The 21,075-nt window shown below is 30.0% G+C and overlaps 1 protein-coding gene and 1 long non-coding RNA gene across 5 annotated transcripts in view; one reads left to right on the top strand and one right to left on the bottom strand.

Annotated features, from left to right (window-relative positions):
• Nucleotides 1-4,086: 4,086 nt before the first annotated feature.
• LOC147816304 (uncharacterized) lies at nt 4,087-13,413 on the bottom strand. Its single transcript, XR_015432748.1, has 3 exons — nt 13,393-13,413; nt 5,251-5,313; nt 4,087-4,221 (listed from the first exon to the last, which is right to left on the bottom strand). It is a non-coding gene; the product is annotated as an uncharacterized LOC147816304 (long non-coding RNA).
• Nucleotides 9,493-21,075, top strand: part of LOC107441010 (glucose dehydrogenase [FAD, quinone]) — a 37,013-nt gene continuing 25,430 nt past the window's right edge. The window contains exons 1-5 of one of the 4 annotated variants that reach the window (XM_043039167.3): nt 9,586-9,630; nt 11,106-11,196; nt 17,066-17,243; nt 17,827-18,029; nt 19,344-19,533. In XM_043039167.3, the coding sequence (XP_042895101.2) occupies nt 17,084-17,243; nt 17,827-18,029; nt 19,344-19,533 (553 nt within the window). In that variant the 5' untranslated portion in view covers nt 9,586-9,630; nt 11,106-11,196; nt 17,066-17,083. Of the gene's footprint in view, nt 9,631-11,105; nt 11,197-17,065; nt 17,244-17,826; nt 18,030-19,343; nt 19,534-21,075 lie in introns of those variants that run through there. The other 3 variants (XM_043039166.3, XM_043039168.3, XM_071180128.2) reach the window with 3 other exon arrangements.

The following is a 21,075-nucleotide window of genomic DNA, read 5'->3' as shown; positions in this document are numbered from 1 at the left end:
TCATTAAAATCCAAAGTAATCAACTGCTAAAAATGTAAGTATCATATTATAAAAATTAGACCCCTTTCTTAGTTTTATGTCAAAACTATAATAATAATAAATGTGTAAAATCCCTTTAAAAATATATTTCTTTGTTTTTAATCCATACATTTTATAACAAAAAGTTAGATAAAATTTTCCAATTTATAAAATAAAACTGATATTTAATGCTTAAAAATATATTTTTTTCATTCACACAACAGTTATTTTTGTTAGAATTGATTTATTGTTAATCATTTCTGAAAACAAATAAATATATTAAGCATTTTTACACAATTTAAGAACATTTAATCTAGACAAAAAAAATAATAATAATAATTTGTAGAAAGTAAAAAATTAGTAGAAGAGTAACGAAAAAGTGTCGAGAAACAGAAGGAAAAAAAACCCGTCATCGTCAGAAGTGATCAGCAAATCTGGGCCTAACTGTATGAGTCATCGTTTTGCGTCCTTCGGCTTTCTTCCATCTAGGAGGTATTGGTTTAACTCGTGACGAAAATTTTAGTCCAAACTTTATTATCACGAATCAGGCTCGTTGTTTAATTTCATGTCAAACGTGAATATTACGAGTGAGTATCGTAATCGACATTTCGGGGCAAACATGAATATCATGAGCCGTACTCGTGGTATTAATCTGGACTAAACAAGAACATATAAATGGACTCTTATCTCTTTTTTATATGAATTTCTCTTCTTATATGAATTTCTCTTCTTATATGAATTTACACATTGTCTCCTAATCTCTTCTCCTCCGTCTGTCTCTCTTGTCTTTGGTTCTTTTCGCGAACATTTGTGTGGAAATGTTAGGCACGGCTTGTTCCGAATTTCAGCGTAGTGCAAGATATAATGTTGGAAAGATATAATGTTGGAAAACGTTTAATCGTAATGTTTCAGTATTATCAAAGCAGATGTATTTAAAATTTGGTTTCTTCTAAATTTTCATGATATCGTAAGCAATTTTATCTTAATATTGTTGTTAAACATTAGCTCTAGATTATTAGTATTTATACTAGTAGCATCGCATTTATACATTAATTTTGAATTATTTGGTTCAAATTTGAGATAAGAAGTATATATACACCGAAGAGCCATTACATTACGATCACCCTGATAATAACATGTAGGACCACCTATAGCCCTCGAAACTGCTAGCACCCGCCGTGGCATTGATTCCACAAGGTGCTAATAGGTAGTCTGAGGTAACTGGTACCAAGCGCTCACCAACTGGTCCTGCAATTCCCTCACTTTGAGAGGGGGTAGCGTGGCAGCACGAATTTATTTGGTTTTCCAAGTAGGACCAAAAATGCTCTATTGGATTAAGGTCAGGTGAATTTGGGGGCCAAGACATGACTTGAAAGTCACTGGAATGTTCTTCGACGATTCGACCCTTATGACAGGGTGCATTATCCTGTCGAAAAACACCATCCCCCGCAGGAAAAACTGTTGTCATGAATGGGTGAACCTGGTCTGCAACTATGTTCAAGTAGCTTACAGACGTCAGGGATTGTTCTATGAGGATAATGGGTCCTAATGTGCCCCATGGAAACATTGTTCCTGGGCGAGAAACCAGGAAAACCTAGGCGAGCCCATTGTTATAGATGGAGGGTGGTCATAATGTAATGGCTCTTCGGTGTATATTTAGCTGAACATTTACATTCTCGTAAAAACAGAAAATTTAAATCACTGTGGAGAAGAATCTTGTTTAAATTTTCATCTGCAAGGTTCTGTATATTCTTTCCAAAAACAAGTTTTTTAAATGCATAATATAGTAGTTTTATGGCTAATTCATCAATAGCAGAAACTTTACTCTAGCTTCTGCTTAATTTTTAAAATTTTCTTTTTCTAAAAAGCTGTCTTTAAAATGTTTACATATTGCACCTATTTTTAAAAAAATCTATTTATGTCATAATGCATAATCTATAATCAGCGAAATATAAGCAATGGAATTGTTTTAAACAAAAATCTATTTTGTTATAGCAACGTTCTCAAAAGAGTAACTAATTGTAGTCAAATTTTAATAATTCAAACTAACTTAAAAAGAGCGAGTGAAAAATCACTCAACTTGAATGAAATTTTACTTTCTCATCTAGAAAGAAGGAGCCTTCTTATCTTGAGTGAAATTCACTCAAGTGAAAGGGTTAAATGAAATCACTCAAGTTTGAGTGAAAAAATTTCAGTCGAAGTGAAATTCAATCGTGTTTGAGTGATTATCAGTTTTACTTGAGCGGATCGTTTTCACTCTAACTTAAGTGATTTTCAATTATTTTTTATTTATTATACGTATTGCTTGATTGGGTACTTTTAACTTGAATTTGTGTGAATTTCAATCATTTTTCATTCATAATTAGCATCATTTAATTGAATATATTTTAATCATGCTATCATTATTTATTCTTTTTATTTACATATCAGTTAAATCACATTTGAATTAAATTTATCCTTCTCAGACTATTCACTGAATCTTTTAATGCCAATCATAAATGAGATTGAAAGAAAAATATTTTTAGCATATGTAATAGAAATAATTTATCAGCATTTATTTCTTTTAAATTTCATCGATGGTTTGTTCGGCAATTAATAAATTTTTAAAATTTTAAAACTAAGCAGTGATATTTGATTAAAAAAAAGTGAAAGCTTAGTAACCCATCTGTGTTTAACAATATGCTGAATATAATGGCAAGATAATACTCTTTAGAGATCGAAAGCTTTGAGACATACTTAAGTACGAAATTTTAAGTATTTTAAACTATTTGCAATAAGACAAATTTTTTATTAACAGTTAACATTGTTTTTTTAATTTTATTTAGGTATTCAAATACTAATTGAAGTGATTTCATTAATGCGTTAAATCGCACTTAACAATTTCCATCCTAGTTCTAGGGATCATAACTTTGATAATTCTTCTACATCCTATTTTATTTGGATAGTAATTTTTCTAAATATTACTTTATTTATAAAAGATTTGCTAAAATATACTTAAAATATTTTTAGATATTGGTAAAAGGCAAGATCATAACGTCTTTTTAACAGGGTACCCACTCAATTTCTGAAAAAAATTCCCTAACTTTTCCAGTTATTCCAGATAAATTACAACTAAAATCAAGACCATATTTTAACTATATCATTCAATTTTTCATCAGAAAAATTTCAATTATTTTATTTGCAATGGCAAATAATAGATTTTCTGTGTAAAAAAATATATAATTAAATGAAGATGGGAACATTTCAGTTTGACTAAAATGTAAAATTTTTGCAGCAAATAATTGTAATAGATTTAGAATTGTTTAACGCAATTCTCAATAACTAACTACTGTTACTGACAATTTTAAGACTGGTTATTTTGCAGGCATAAAATAGATATTCTACAGTAATATGTGAAAAAAATTGCAACTTGCCCTGATTATTCCCTGATTGGAGCTGAAATAAAATTCCCTGACAATGTTAGGTTTTCCCTGTTTTAATCGTTCATTTGTTTAATTGTAATTTAAAAATGAACTGAACGCAATTTAATTACAAAAAAAAAATAATAGCATCTTTGGGAATTTTTAACTTGCTTTTATATAACGTTATATGCATGTGTAACACAACTCTAAAAATCACTTTAAGTCATCAATGATAATTATTGAAAATATGTAACTTTCATGTCAGCAAAATTATGCAGGTCTTAGTTTTCAATTCTTTATTACTTTATAAAATGTCTTCTTGAAGTGGAGCAGTTAGCATCCTTGCAAAAAGTATTGACGCTTGAAAGCTATGATACTACTGCAAAGGGTTAAGACTTTTAACAAAAAATGTGAGAATGCATTAGCGAATAAGACAACTACATTACAGAAAGAAAAAGGATATTTTATTGTATATGTTTTCTTATACATATATTTTTAATGTATTCACTCTAGATAGTAGAATATTTAAGTTTTCTATAGTGCTTTTAGAAGCACCTTTTTCTGCTCATAGAGCATAAACTGAAGAAACGAGAAGAACATAGAGCTTGATTAACTGTACATTACATTGAAAACAAAGTGATTCTTAAACAAAAGGTCAATTGCTGTCATGGAGCAAGTGTCTACACCTACAATCATCTTATCCAATATAAGAAAAAACTTCGATTCCTTTGTTTTCTTTTCCATTTTACAGATGAGCTGAGCAGTCAATATCATTTAGCTCCTCATAAAAATTCACATTTTTCTGGAAAAAAACATTTGTACATTACGAAGACAATTTTCAAAACATAAATACTAATTTTGGTACATTCTTTTTCTAATAAATTGACTAATTAATGCTTTTTTTTTCCTTTTCGCACTGGTAAAATACAAACTGTTTCAGTTAAAAATTTAAAATACTTCAAAATTTTTTGTAAACTTTAAAAAGACTATTATAGCATTACTTTTACTCAGAAAATAATTTATAAAATAAAATTTATATCATTATTAAGCAAGACAATAAGTCAGAAAAATGCATTTTATATACATCACATTATTTACTCCTTTCACTTTAGTATGTAAAACACATTATTATTTAGTTATTTATTTCTGTTTAACTCACTGAGCTCCCCCCCCCGTCACTGAGAAGAAAAAAAAGATTATAATATGCTATTGAAATACACATATTTCAAAAAATTTGACTCAGTAAAAATAAGAAAAAATTCTTACTTTTTTTTAACTATGACTTTAAAAACATTCAATAAAATAAAAAAATATGTTTTAAAACAAATTATTTTAAAAATTTTTATTATAAAATTTGAAAAAGAAATTGCTTAAAACTGTGCGAAATATAAGTAATTAAAATTGTTATTTTATACAGGGCATGCGCGGCAAAATATTTAAAAACAATTTTCATAATTTTAGAGTGAATCATCTGAATTTCAATTTATTTTCAATTTAATGAGAAATGGAGTACTCTTTGATTTGACAAAAATTCGTTTATCTTACTACAAATTTAAAGTTAAATTTATCAACATTCAGGTTTTTTCGTGATTCGCCTTGAATTTAAATTCTTTTTCCGTTATCGAAACAAATTAAAAAAAGAAGTCTATGTTTACTCAATCATATGTAGCATATTATTTAACTGTAGTGGTAATCCTTCAGTCACGAAATATTTCATTTCTATAAACAGTAAAAGTAAAAGTACTATTAAAAACCAAGAGAAGTGGCACATTTACAGTTCTGACCCATCACTTTTGAATAATTAATAGGAAAATCTATTAAATATGCTTACACCAGGAAATCTTATTACACATTCTGAAGGGAGCTTTTTCTGAATCTGATTACCATGTGAGAACTGGAATAAAAGAACAAAATTATTTTAAACAAATGATATAAAATACAGGGAAACTCCATTTATTAATATAAATGGAGTTTGCTGACCAAGTGGAGTAGCGGTCAGCGTGCCTGACTGTGAAACCAGTAGCCGCGGGAATCCCGCGATCGAATCCGCCCAGGGCATGGATGTTTACCTCTCTGTATGTGTAGTTTTTTGTTGTGTGCTGTGTGAATGTGGCTCACTCTATGAACGAGTATCTGTGACAGTGTGGCGTGTGTAAAGTTGCTCGCCTCCGAGACTTAGGTTCACTATATATATATATATATATATATATATATATATATATATATATATATATATATATATATATATATATATATATATATATATATATATATATATATATATATATATATATATATATATATATATATATATATATATATATATATATATATATATATATATATATATAAGTTCAAAATGAAGAATAAAACAAAGAAAAATTATAGACATATGAAAAAAAGGGGGTGGGAAATAATAAGTAAAAAAAATAACAAACAACATTATTTAAAAAAAAAAAAAAAAAAAAAAATATATATATATATATATATTAGTTAAAAAACCTGAAGAAAAGCCGGAAAAAAAAAGATATAATCTTTTCTTCAGCCCACACGATTATATCCGCAAAACAGAGTGCTTTCTGATATTGTATCAATAAAGCCAAAGCAAAATATATTAATACAATAGTGTGAGGAGCACTCAAAAAAATTTTTATAAAATAACTACATAAAAATGGATCATAAAAAGTAAAAATAACATGTAAAAACAGATAATAAAATAAAATAAAAAGAAAAAACATTAAAAAGGGGGGACTATAAAGCGAGTAGCAAAATCATAACAACTTACATGGACAGATATTTTTCAAGAATGATTTAAAAATGTTTTCGCAGAAAGATTGCCAGATTACAAAATATGAAAACAAAAGATGAAAGCAAAAGCGCAAACTGAGTGTAACAAGAGGGTTTTAAAGTGTCGTTCTTACTGCACTGCTGAAGTGATTTGTTATTCTGAGTTTTGATTTGTTAGTTACCAAGGATGGTCCCGAAATGGATGTGCGCAAGGTAATATTATACTGGATAATTTTAAAAATTGATCATAAATAGTTTTAGAAGATAGATGTTTATTTAAGAAAAAATATAAAATAGAAAAGAGAAACATAAATTGCCTGCTTTGCAAATAATTTTAGCCGCGGATTTGCACGATATGGATTAGCACATAGAAAAATTATTTAAATTATCAAAGAAAGAATTTTAATACATAATTTTAACACGGATTTGCCCGAAATGGATTTGCACATGGAAAAATTAACAAAGAAAAATTTTTTTAGCAGATAATTTTAACCACGGATTTGCCTGAAATGGATTTGCACATGGAAAATTGTATAAATTAATAAAGAAATTTTAAGCAAACAATTTTATCCACGGATTTGCCCGAAATGGATTTGCACATGGAAAAACTGTATAGATTAACAAGGGAAATTATTTAGCAAAGGAATTTTTAGTAAATAATTCTAACCACGGATTTGCCCGAAATGGATTTGCACATGGAAAGATTAACAAAGAGAAAATTTTAGTACATAATTTTAGCCACGGATTTGCCCGAAATGGATTTGCACATGGAAAATTGTATAAATTAATAAAGAAATTTTTAGCAAACAATTTTATCCACGGATTTGCCCGAAATGGATTTGCACATGGAAAAACTGTATAGATTAACAAAGGAAATTATTTAGTAAAGGAATTTTTGGTAGATAATTCTAACCACGGATTTGCCCGAAATGGATTTGCACATGGAAAAATTATATAAATTAACAAAGAAATTATTTAGTAAATAATTTTGGCAATGAATTTTGGCCTGAAATGGATTTGCACATGGGAAAATCATAAAAATTAACAAAAAAAAAATGTTTAGAAAATATATCCACCAAAATATACGATTAATTCAATGATTTTATATAAAATTTTATTACATTAGTTGGGTATCCATTGTTTTTTATCAGATTTTGAAAGAGTTTATCGATTTGTTTTTTGGATAAATAAATATTACTACATATTCTTTTAATTCTGTTCATTTCATTAAAAGTGGTATTTAAATAGATGCTCCTAGAAACATTAGAATTCCAAGTAACTAGTTTATTAATATTAAAATTAAAATAATTTCTTTTATCGTATAAATCAACAAAGCAGCTATTTTCAACTTTCATAATACCCAAATCCAAAAAATTGAAATTAATATTATCATCATGATTACGAAGTAAGATTAATTCCTCAGGGTATATATCACTCAATAAAACAGTAAAATCTTGGAAATTAAAGATAATTAAGTCATCAATATATCTAAAAACAAATTTAATACTCAGAGTATAATTTTTTTTTTTTCCTCCTCAGAGTATAATTTTTATATATATATATATATATATATATATATATATATATATAAATTGAATTCTATCTCGTAATAAATATTATTTTTAATACTGCTCCACTTTTTTTACTACTAATCTATAACTATTGTGAAATTCCAATTTATTTGTATTTTAAAATACTTTAATGAGCACTGTACATCTAATTAGATATTAATTCTGCATTTTAAATTTTGACACGAAAATTGAACTTGAAGAAAACTGGAAGTGGTAAGAAATTTTATGCTAGCAACAAAAGAAAAATAGTTTGTATAATGTTATAAATACTTTATGAAATACGAAAATAGTATTAATTCTGAATTCTAATTAAATAAAAGCTAAAAACGGGATAAAAACAGAAAAATTCTATTTTTAATTTTTTTTAATATAATATTTTCCATTTTTTGAATGATATATTTATAATAAAATGCATAGAACATCTGAATATACAGATTTGAATGAATGGATCTTGCAAAAGTGAACTTTCATAAATTAAAGACAGTCATCTATATTAATAGAAAACAATTTAAAGAGAAGCAATTATAGTCTGTAATAGCAATTATAGGCTGTAAGATAAATTATTCCGTAAATATCTTTTATAAAAGAAGTATAGAATGATATGAAATTAATTATCCACAAATGCTTCGTACGAAAATTATACATAAAAGAAACTGAATCATGGATATAAATTTATTACATTAAAATAAAATGTTAAAACTTTAATATGAGATCTGAAAAAATTCTAAAGCTCTTTACTGATATAATATATCACCATATGCTTTGACAAAGATTCTAGCATGGAATCAGATTTTCTTAATATTCCATAATCATCCACATTTAACACTTTCAATATTAAAAAAATTGTTTTGACAAAAACTTTTTATGAGTAGTATTTTATTTAAAAACGCTGAAAAACAACTAATGTAAATGGAAAGTGTATATAACACATTCTAAACAAAAGTATTTTATAAATAAAAACAACAAACTATATTAACTAACCAAAAAGTAAAACAGCGTCTTCTTCAGAAATACCGTCGTTAACTAAATGTTGTTTTAATTCTACTTAATTCAAAATATTAAGTGGCAAATATTTAATATTCTCCTGAAAAAAATTAAACGTAAAATAAAAGCGTAGACATAATCTATTTCGCAGAACAAAACAATTTTATTGTTTAATGGTTATTGCAATTACATAAATTTTCAGGCTTGTGTACTCAAAATAGGCTTATAAACCTTCGTCAAGTAGAAGAGGACAGATAGCACAATAGGAGAGAGAATAAACTTGTAAACAATTTTATTTAGATTCACATTTATCACATATTAATCACATTTTCGTATGCATAAAACATAATATTTACTGACGGTTTTAAAAATTAAAATGTTACGTAAATCCTTTGCTAATATTGTCGGTTTAGTACATAAAACTTTTAAATAATTATCGAATTGTTGAAAATTTCTGATGTGCCTACATAAAGTTATTTTTACACAATAAAAAATTATTTGCAATTTTCATAATATTCGATGCTTTCCTGCTTTCACTCCCTGGAAAAATTTCTACTTTGCTTTTGGATTTTGTTTCATGTGTTTTGTTGAATAAAATTTCAGATCCTAAAAGAATAAAGCTACGCAAGAATAAAATCTATCCTATAAATTCATTCTATTCTAATCTATTCTTACAAATCCATCCTATTCTGAGTAAGTTTGATTAACTTGCGCAGGTGCTCTTTTCAATTTTCAGAATCTATTTGGATTTCATTAATCCGTTTTGTTGTAAACAAATATCACGAAGGAAAAAAATATCGCAAAATAGATTGAGCTGTTCAAAACGTTGGCAGTAATTGAAAGTATAGAAGTACTGACACAACTAAAAAGTAAGTTAACATTTTTAATGTTTAAATATTTGAATCACCTGTTTCCATTCACCATCCATGTGTCTTTTTAGCATGTACTGCACCATGTATTTAAATTAAGTATGCACGAATAAGCTTCAACCAGAAAATGTTTTTACATTTAAAAGAAAACGTAAGGTAACTTGCAATACTGATTGTCAAATGATTAAACAAATTCGACCCTTTTTGGTAAATGTTAAATTTGATTTATTGTAAGCTGAATTGTGAAAAATTTAATAAAAACTCAAAGCAATAAAAATGGAGCTTTTGCATACGTTAAGTTAACTATTTTATCTCCTAGGGATACTCATTTATAAGACAATTTTCACCCATGCTTTGTGCCGTTCAAAGAATAATTGTTGAGGGGAAACCTAACCCTATGCAAAATCTCTAAACAAATGTGTGTAACGCTTAATACTAACTGAAAACCAGAATTTCAAAACTAATTTTTGCAATGACGGTGCAAACAATTTTTGCATAATCTTATAATTTTAATATTTACACATTTTATAATTTTAACACTTAATTACCCGGATTATTCATAATTCTAAATCAAAAATTTGCACTAATTTTTAAAATTTTAACCAAATATATAAAGCTTAAATACGTTTTTTGTCACTTTGTTAAAAATAAGACAGATGAAATATTCCTTTTGAATTTTTAAACTAATTCTTTAACAGTTGAAATTTTACGAAAGCAAATTAAATCCCTGCCAATTAATATCTATTCGAGATAAAGCATTAAATAAAAGCTTTAGTAGCTATTTTAGTAGCTATTAAAGATTTTAGTAGCTATTTTCGAATAATTTGTAATTAAGAGTGTAATATTTAGAATGAATTTTCTGCAAAATATTTCTTAAACTAGTTTCATAATCTGGTAAATTTTATGCTAGACTATAGTTTTACCTAATATTTCTCTTGTTTTAATAAATTGTTATTTTATTATTATTTTTTTTATTATTATTTTTTCCCTCAGTTGTTTGTTATTTTTTAATTTATTTTTTCTTCTCCTTTTTTTCATATGTCTGTAATTTTCCTTTGCTTTATCTTCATTTTGAACTTATTTTATGAGTTCTATTTACTTGCAGCTTACGCGCAATAAATGAGTTTGAATGAAAGTTTTTCTTAATTTTCTTCTTGTTTTTTTGCATTTATTTATTTTGCTGTATATATATATGTGTTGCCGGCAAAGTATGAAATCCAGCATTGTATAGAATGACTAGGCATTGTATAGAATGACTAGGCATTGTATAGAATGCCTAAAATTAGCCGGCAAAGTATGAAATGATTTATATTTCACACATTTCCTAGGCATTCTGTAGATAGCCAAATGAGAAACCGGCAAAGTATAAAATACATCTCCTATTCGTTTCAAATGTCACTTGGCAAGGCTCGTGACTTTTAATGCGTGGCTCCTAACTTTTGACTAATAACAAAAATTATTTTTTTATTGTGCAGCATGGAAATGGAGGAATTTAATGAAATTTACATGGAAAAATTTAATGAAATGTAATTCAAAATGTCATTCAAGCCTGCAATGTTGCAACAAGTAGGTTAATTTCATATTTTTTGTATGAAAATTTTGTTTCCCTTAATAAGGAAGGCTTCAATTTTGTTTTGCATGACTTTTCAATTTTCTTTCCACATTTTGAATAAATGTTTTTCATTGGCACTCTCAGTATTTTTTAAGAATAAAATTTTTTTTTTGAGAAATGCTTGTTACTGTGAATGAGCAAAATCGGTAGTTTTACATTTATTCGATATTTTAATACTTACTGATGATAGATTAAAAGAAACATCAGTGTAGGGTATACCGGGCAAATGTATACCAAGCAGTGGCACTTGACCTTAAAAAAAATCAGTGTAAGGTATACCGGGCAAGTGAATACCGGGCATTGGCACTTGACCTTACAAAAAGCATCAGTGTAAGGTAAACCGGGAAAAGGCACTGAACTAGAACTAGTATGACAGGACCCTTGGTAAATGTCCGAAATATATGCTAAGTCCAGTTAAGCGCCATTGCCCGTTATACATTCGCTCGGTATGCCTTACACTGATGTTTTTTTTAAGGTCAAGTGCCATTGCCCGGTATACATTTGCCCGGTATACCTTACACTGATGGTTTTTTAAGGTTAAGTGCTACTGCCCGGTATACATTTGCCCGGTATACCCTACACTGATGTTTTTTTAAGGTCAAGGGTCACTGCCCGGTATACATTTGCCCGATACTCCAAACACTGATGTTTCGTTTAATCTATCATCAGTAAGTATTGAAATATCGAATAAATGTAATTATATCCTCGAATAAATTAATATCAAATTGGATGTAATAAATATTTCGGACATTCACCATAGCGACTATGTGATTGTCAACATTCACCGGTAAAAGTCAACAACCACCGATTTCGCTCATTCACAGTAACATGCACATCATTTACATAATAACCTCATCAGGACGTTTATTTCATACTTTGCCAAAATAGCATCCGGCATTGTAAAGAATGCCTAGGCAAAGTATGTAATACTTCTCACATTTCACACTTTGCCTAAAAACGTCAGGCATTCTATACAATGCTGGCGTCTCATACTTTGCCGGTAACATATTATATATATATATATATATATATATATATATATATATATATATATATATATATATATATATATATATATATATATATATATATATATATATATATATATATATATATATATATAGGTAAATGTTTTGTTTACCAGAGCGTACAATATCAGATAGCATTGGAAATGATATGATTTTTCGTAAGAATAAGAGCTTTTTCCGTTTGTTTAAGTTTGCAAAGAAATTATTCAAATAAAAGTATAATTTGATATACTCTAGTTTGAAGTTTTTAATTTCAATGAAGAACTAAGGTAAGAAATTTGATTCAAGTAACTATTTTATATCATAAATATCTTATTTGAGAAATGGTTTCGATTTCATGACCAAAATGTGAAGAAACGCTAAAAATACCCTACCATAAAAAGCTGAAAATTAAAGGTTTGTGTGTAGTAAAAAATAGTTAATTAAGTTTAATTGGCTTTTTTTCAAGTTATTTCATATTGCTCACATAAAAGTGAAAAAAAAGGAAACATCTTATTTTCTACAATTATTTTTGGAATTTCTAGTCTCCGAAGGATTATATACGTTTCGCACCTGAGGACACTCCTCAGACTGATCCAAGTGGTAACCCAAGTGGTTGTATAAGCACCGCCGCGAATGATGCTTGACTTCGGTGACCTGCTGGAAATCGTGTCTTAACCAACTGGCAGTTCAGCAAATGGGCAAAACTGGGAGAATATTTCTCCTTAATACACTATTTACCTATATAACAGTATGGAAAAACCGGTTGTGGAGAAGACTGCAGGTCAAAAGAAGAATTTTTACGTGCAGAACCGACAGTGGATGAACAATCAGTCCACTGCGGGACAATGCAGACTAATTGTACCCATGTGCTCCAATTTATGTCATATGCATATAAATACAAAACAAATGAAATAAAATAAAAATATGACCACCGAAGCCGACGTCTTCAGGGGGTACCGGCACCGGTAGCCATTAAAAACAAAACCATTTCTATTTGAGGGAGAAGCAAAAGCTTAAAATATCTCCCTCAGTACCCCGATGGTTTTGTATAGAGGTCCAGGAAAAACAAGATACATTCAAAAGAATAAACAAATTACGAAAAGAAAATCAATAAAAATCATCAGAAAATTAAAAACTCACAGTCACAGGTCAAGAATAAACTTCAAAAGCAAGTGGAGGAAAAGAAAACACTAAAAACTGAAAAACAACGCCCCCTATAATAATGCGCAGTAGAAGTTCAAAAATGAAATGAAAAAGGTCAGGAGAAGGAGATACGTAGATAATTTAATAGAATGCTTAACTGGGGCTGCTCAGTTAAGACTAGAATTGCGCCCTGTTAAAAGAAAAAATATATAAAAACTTAAAAACCATCAATCATTTTTTTAATTAAAAAATTAACATTACAAAAATTAAAAGGAAAATCATTTTTACTCAAATTATTTAAAAAATTATCCACAGCTTCCCGAAAACTTTCAACATTATTACAAATTTTCTTGATCCTAACTAATTGCGAAAAAACAAGATTTTTGAAAATTTTACTACAAAAATTAGTTTTAAAGTTGCAGAAAAAAATAACATTAAAATTAAAGGCTTTTCTTTTATCAAACACACCAATTTTAATAAAATTGTTAACAATATCAATTTTAAAATCTAAATATTCAATATTAAAGCAATTTTCATTAGTTTTTTTCAGGACCAAATCACCAGGATAAATAGTATAAATAAAATTATAATCGTCACAATTAAACAAAATCAAATCATCAATGTATCGGAAAGCATTAAGTACTTTATGTTCAAGAAATTTAGCCTCGAAAAAGTGCAAAAAAATGTTGGCAAAAGCCCCAGAAAAGGAATTACCTTGTGGAATTCCAATAATTTGTTTATAAAAATCTAAACCATTAAAAAGAACATTCTCAAAAAGATTAAACTTGCATAAATCTAACCAGTTAAACCTATCAATTTTTTCATCAAATAAATACTTGTCATAAATACCTTCACAAATCTCAATAATTTTTTCATGTGGTATGCTGGTATACAAATTTTCAAAATCAAAAGTGTTAATGCTGGAAATATCATTACTTTTAATAAAATCCAGAACTTCAACATTACTTTCAATAATAATATTTTTCTCTTTTTTAATTTTAAGCAAAATAATTTTTAAAAAACAAAAAAACCTTTTACTAATATCAGAATTATAACTATTAGTACCACATGCTATAAACCTAAATTTAATCGGATTTTTATGAAATTTAACTATTGGAAATAAATATGGAAATGTAATCCTATTTAATTTAAATTTTAATTTTTTACTAAATGCAATAATTCTTTTTTCAATAACTTTTTTATCTTCTTTTAACTTTAAATAGGTATTATTTGCATTATATTCCCCAATAATAAATTTTTTAAAAAAATATTTACACATAATACAGAAATTATTTGAAGCTTTATCTACAACAGTAACAATGAATTTATCCTTAAGATTTTTAATTTTTCTAGATAAATCATAATCAATAAAAGTACCTTTAGGAAATGAACTAAAACTGGTATTAAATAAATTAAATTTAACCCTTTCAATAATTTTAGCTTTCCACTCAGAAAAACCTTCAACAGGCCAATGATATTTTCTGGAAATTTTTGCAATAAAAAAATCTAGATCTTTTTTAATGGATAAAATAAAATCTTCTTTTTTCATCTTAACTCTGGTTCTAAATTTTGAACCCTTACTAAAAATGTTAATTAGATCCTGATCACCCACAATTTCCAAATTTCCGGTAATAACATGTCCATAATCATTATCAATAAATTTTGAAAAACCCTCCTCATTACAAGAGTGTGTGCGGCATTGGTCCTCGTTAAACTGTGCTACCGTAAAGTGCTCGACTTCGCGTGCTGGTCGTTGGGCTAGCGAAGCAGGGGTGCCATCCCCTCTGCTGAGGATCAAAATTGTGATGGCATGTCTTCGGATCATCCTCAGGGATGTTTCCCAGACCATCGCCAATAGCCCATTGTGCAGCTCTAGTGCGACGTAAATGAACTACAACAACATCTTTATTATCTTTATTATTACGCTATCTATTCTTCTACTTACAATAGTTTATAAGCCGCTTGCTGTTTTGAACACACAAGCCTATGTATGCAAATAAATTATCTGTTGGAAAATTTTTAAATTGTAGCTTGGGACATTAATAGAACGTGAATTTCAATACTTGTTTTTATCCGAGACTCAGTATGTTATAAACAAAATGTTCAAGTTGAAATCTGTATAGGCTGAAAGTCTTTTCCTTGTCTCTGATGAGGAAGTTTGAAGAATGGGGTACAAGCTTAGGCTCTGTCTACGTCGTTTGAACGGGTATTAACATATCAGTTAAAAATAGATCCTTAGAAAACGAGGCTCGGTGCTTGGCCAAGATTGAGTTGCGCATGCAGGGCTCTCGTGTCTGTGGTACTTCGGTACTTTTTTATTTGCGTCACACTATATCCGCAAAATGGGCTATCGGCAACTGTCTGGGAAACATCACCTAGGATGATCCGAATACAGCATACATACGTCACACCCCGTTTTACCGGGGCGACAGATTGATACACCATCCATCTGCAGATCGTAATTTTGACCTGAATCAGAGAAGATCAATCTCCAATCCAGCACCCTTAGAGGTATTGAGTTGTTATAGAAGCTTGGTGAATTTTGTGACTCCGACAGATTTAGCATGCACCTGTCACTATTTTGAACACGGGGAGTCTTCTTCCTGTGGGGATCGAACTCACAATCTCTCGATTCAACGCCCTACCAACCAAGATATTCCAGCCACGCCGTGGCTTTTGGGCATACACAATTGTTTTGGGCCGTGGAAAAATAACCCGTACATGTTGGACCCTTTCTAGTTCAATTCTGTATGTGATGGGGCTGTGGTTGCCCAATGGTTAGAAAATCGTAATTCTGTCCGGAAGTCTCGCGGTTCAATCATTATCTGCGCTAAGACTCAGCTTTTAGATGCTATATACGTGCTTGTAAAGTCAGTCAGTGGAATCAAAGATTCTGTGCTGTGTTGCTTAGCAGTACCACGAGTTCAAGGATCTGAAGAAATTTCCATTCTCTTCAGATCTATGTCTAAATCAAGTAAGTGGTCAAACAAATGAGATGCTCTCTGAAGAAGATCAAAGTTGTGACGGTATTTGTCTTTGGATCATCTTCCGGATTGTTTTTCAAATCATTGTCAATAGCCTATTGTGCAACTTTAGTGCAACATAAATAAAGTACTCACCTACCCCTTATGTGTTTTTTATGTTAGCTCTATTTTAATGAAGTGCCTATATGATATACGCTTGTAAGCGTTCGTCAAAATAATTAATTTGATAGCTAGCAAAAAAAGTTGCATTTATCTTATTTAGCGTTTTTCTGCTATTCCTCAGCAAGTGTTGAGTTTTTGCAGAGGCTTTCGGGCACGAACCTGCTGTATTTTCGGTTTCGAACTTATCATATTGAGCAGACCAACATCTTCAAGAAACTAAAATATCTGGCTGTAAAATTTCTATACAAATATTTGTAAACTAAGAGCGTTATCTTTTCAAAACAATATTTTTAAAAGATAGATCATTAGCAGTAATTTTAGAAAGAAGTATATTTTAAAAAAAAAGAAAGAGGTGAGTTTTCGAATGCTCTTTTTTTTAAAAACAAATTTCAACCAAGTTTTTGTTTTTGTTTTGTGAGGACGCTAGTCACCTTATTCATACCTTACATATCTTATTTTTTTTTCTCATTCTCATGTCAATTTTTGTTAGAAGTTGTTCAGTTTGTTATTCTTTTTTTATATAGTTTAATCTTTAGCACAAGATGTACGATTACAACATTACAAGAGAAAACTCATATCCAACTCCACTTGCAAATACAACTCTTTTACCTCTTATGTTCATGTCTTTGGCAACTCAAAAGAATGCACCGACAGTCCTTCAAACACCATCATCTCTGCATTCTGCTTACGACTTCATCATTGGTAAGAAAATTTTAAAATTATTTTTGCAGTGAACAATCACAATTGTTTACTAAAAAGTGATTTGATAACTTTCACTAGCCTTAAGAGTCCCTCTCACTCGATGCGCTAAATTCACGGATGCTAGTGCGAATCTGACTGGAGAGTTTTCATGTTTCCTAAATTTTTCGCTCATGGTGAGATCAGCCCCTTACACTATTGGAGTACAGGAAATAGACTGTGAATTCTCTTACCTATGTTTTAAAATTAATCTGGAATTCTTGACCTAGTGAGCAACGCAGCTCTAAATTCTGTGGTAGCGGTTAAGGTAGAAAGTCTTTAAATAGCACGTCACACAGGGGACTGATCGTAAGAGCACGCTTCTTTGTAGAACACCGAAGTCAAGCATCAGTGGCTGCGGACAGGTTTGGCTATGAAAGGCAAGCCATGACTACATTGTCAAAGATAATTTAACAATCTGATATCATTTTCGATTTCTTATGAACATGCGTATTGATTTAAAAAGGTTTCCGTAACGTGGTCAAATAAATGGTGTACAAAATAAAAGTTTAAATTAAAACTGTTGATTGCTGTTTTCCTCTTTTAGTAGGTGCAGGATCGGCGGGATCTACAGTGGCAGCTCGTTTATCCGAACTACCGTGCTGTAATGTGCTTTTACTAGAAGCAGGAAATGTAGGACCATTGTTAAATGATATACCTGGATATGCAAGAAATTACTATTTCGATGACATTAATTGGATGTACAAAACTACACCACAAGAAAACACAGCTCGGTTGCACGTAGATAGAGTAAGTAAGGGTTTTGTTTCTGTAACTTAAAAGTTTAGTGGAAGAACATTCAAGGTGTCTCAAAATTATTGCCACAAGTTTTAGTGTAGATATGGTAGATCATAAAGATTGAAAACTGTATAAAAAGCCATGAAAAGTGAAAAAGGAACAACAATGAAATCAGTAACAGAGGCATAAATCTTATAGAAGTCAGGAGAATGATCAATTGTAATCCTTATTTGGACATCATGAGTACAAATGATGTAAAAGATTAATACAGTTCAGAATTTTACAACAGATGCATGCTCAATTATATGAAATACATGCTGAATACCAAAGGAGCGTCCCGCAGTGGACCCGTCGTAAAGACTCTGTTCAAGCATCACAGGCTGCGGTCAGTAAGCAGGTGGGTGGCCACTTTGATCAGTCTGCTTAGGGACCGAAGCTGCGAGGCATCGGTCCTATTTAAACTTTTCTACCGTAAAGTGCTCAACTTAGCGCACAGGTCGCAATGGTCGCGTGCAGGACTCTCTGCAGAGGATCGAAATTGCGATGGCATGTCTTCGGATCATCCTCAAAGATGTTTCCCAGACAGTCGCCAATAGCCCGTTGAGCAGCTCTAGTGCGACGCAAATGAACTACTGAACAGAACAGATCCTAAAACTGAAAAAAATTGGAGTAAAATTTGGAAACTGATAGTTGGAAACTTGCTGTTTTCCCTTTCCAATTTAATATTCCTATAGTTCCCACGTAGAGATTCTCTAACAGAAATATTTCTTTTAAATAATTGGAAAAGGGTAAAAGAGCGTTTTTTAAATATCCACTTAGAAATTTTACTTCCAGTTTTTCAGTTTTTGAGAGGAGGCTGGAAGGAAGTGGTGTAGAAGTAGCGTGTAAAAGGTATGTTTCTCAGTGGTTGAAAAGCTTTTACGGGTAAATCCTTTAAAGATACGACGTTTACTTTATATACATATATGCTAACTTATGAGATTTAAACCAAAAAAGAACAAACATCATAAGTTATAGAAGGACATCACGAAAATACACCCACGCTTACGGAGGGAAGGATTTGAACCCGATACTTGCACGCTTCAAAGCGTTAGGAGAAAGGACTATAACCCTCGGTGAAAGTGCTGACAGATTCCAGCGGCTCTACAAACAATATTAAAAGTATATTGGGAATATTTTCTGCTCATTTGAATGACAGTATATTAATTTTGTTTATTTTTGTCTCTATTTTAAGAAACCATTCTCTGAGTTTTACGAACTTAACCTCGTAATAATTCATTATTGTCTTACACACAAAAAAGAAATTTTTTTTTGTATCCTTTAAAGAGTGTAAATTGGCCCAGTGGAAAAGGTCTTGGTGGCTCAAGTCTTTTAAACGCCATGCTGTATATTAGAGGAAATAAGAAGAACTACGATGATTGGGCGGAGGACGGAGCAAAAGGATGGAGTTACGAGGAAGTACTTCCGTATTTTCTGAAGCTTGAAGATGAGCGGGATTCTCGATATTACGAACCTGGTATCACTCAATTTATTTAATTGCTTTGCAAGAAATAAATGAAAAAATTAAATAAACAAAAACAAAATTAAATATATAAAAGCAGAAAAATAACATTAATAATTTTAATTTTGCTATGAATTGTGTGAACTTCATTCTTTAAGATTCTTAAACGATTTTGACTTATTTAGAAATAGTTTCTCATCTTTAGAATAGCCTGACTGCTTTCACTCCGACGAGATAATATGTTTAACATGACATTGTGAGAATTGCTTTCCTAATTCGGAACAACTTCGTCTGTTATAGGCACTGCAGTATTGCTTATTAAAACTGTAAAAAAATAAGTATTATGTAAAAGATGTAAAAATAATTCATTATTTATAATCTGTGAAAATAAATCATAATTTAACACATGTAAAAATAATTATTTAAAAAAAATGAATATTGAAAAATTGTAAAAAAATAAATATATTTTTAGCTGAATTAAAAGGTGCTAAAAAATTCATACAAAATTACTTAGATCGTATGAATTTCATTTATAAATCGAATGAAAGAGCCGTGATAGCTCAGTCGTATAGTTTGCTGAGCTTTCATAGTGGATGGCTGAGATTAATCTCCTGTGGCGGCTTGAAGTATGCCGTTTACTGAGTTATGGAATCTTAACCCTCGATGCTCCTTCGGTCACAATGAGATGTTGCAAAAATATTTTACTTTAAATCGAATGAAATCAATACAAAGTTAGCCGTATTAATACTTTATAAGTTATTGGGACTGAATGTTTAAAAATTTGATTATTTATAAAATCAAACATCGCTTTACGAGTTAATATAGTTACGAGATATCCACGCATAAATGGGTAGTATAATATACATACACAGGGTGATTCTAAAAAGATGGGTAAAATTTTAGGAAGTGATAGTACACCCCCAAGCAAACAATTTTTATCAAAAAATGCATGGTCGAAAACAAAACGCAAAACCGCTAGAGGGCGTCAAATTTTATGTTCTTAAGGCAAAAACACACAAAGAACGATGGTTGGTTGGTTGGTTGGTTGGTTGGTGTCGTATCCTCTGTAGAATCATATTTCATGGTGTGCTTGAATAGTTTTTGTTATTTCTATGGCATTAAAAGAATACAAATCCTCTTCAGTGGGGTAGTTTAAGAGGTGAAGGCCTGCAGCGACTGCAGGGCAGTTAAAAACATGATATGGTGTCAGTTCCACATTAAGACAGTTGCCACAGTTTTGATATTTTCTAGTCTTATCTGTAGAAATTTTCATGTTTTTATGATGTTTTGTTCTTAGTCTGATGAGAGTAGTGGCTGTCTTCCTATCGATGTCAAGATTAGTTATTTGATCGTGGGCTTTGATTTTTAAAGGGGTGAATAGTCTTGATTTTGCATAAGCATTTGCATCTGCCAACGTGGTTGGGATTGAGTTTTGATTTAGATCTCTGGCATTTTTAGCCAAGGAATCAGCTATTTCATTAAACTCTAGGTTCACATGGGCGGGAATCCACTGCAAGAAGCAATTTTTCCGGAGGCGCTGAAGTTGTCCAAGTTGTT

The sequence above is a fragment of the Parasteatoda tepidariorum genome, chromosome 1, assembly GCF_982258835.1.
Source record: "Parasteatoda tepidariorum strain Cologne lab strain chromosome 1, Ptep-v5.0, whole genome shotgun sequence".
NCBI lineage: Eukaryota > Metazoa > Arthropoda > Arachnida > Araneae > Theridiidae > Parasteatoda > Parasteatoda tepidariorum.
Note: the sequence above shows the minus strand (reverse complement) of the source record. Positions and strands in the feature narration are given on the sequence as shown.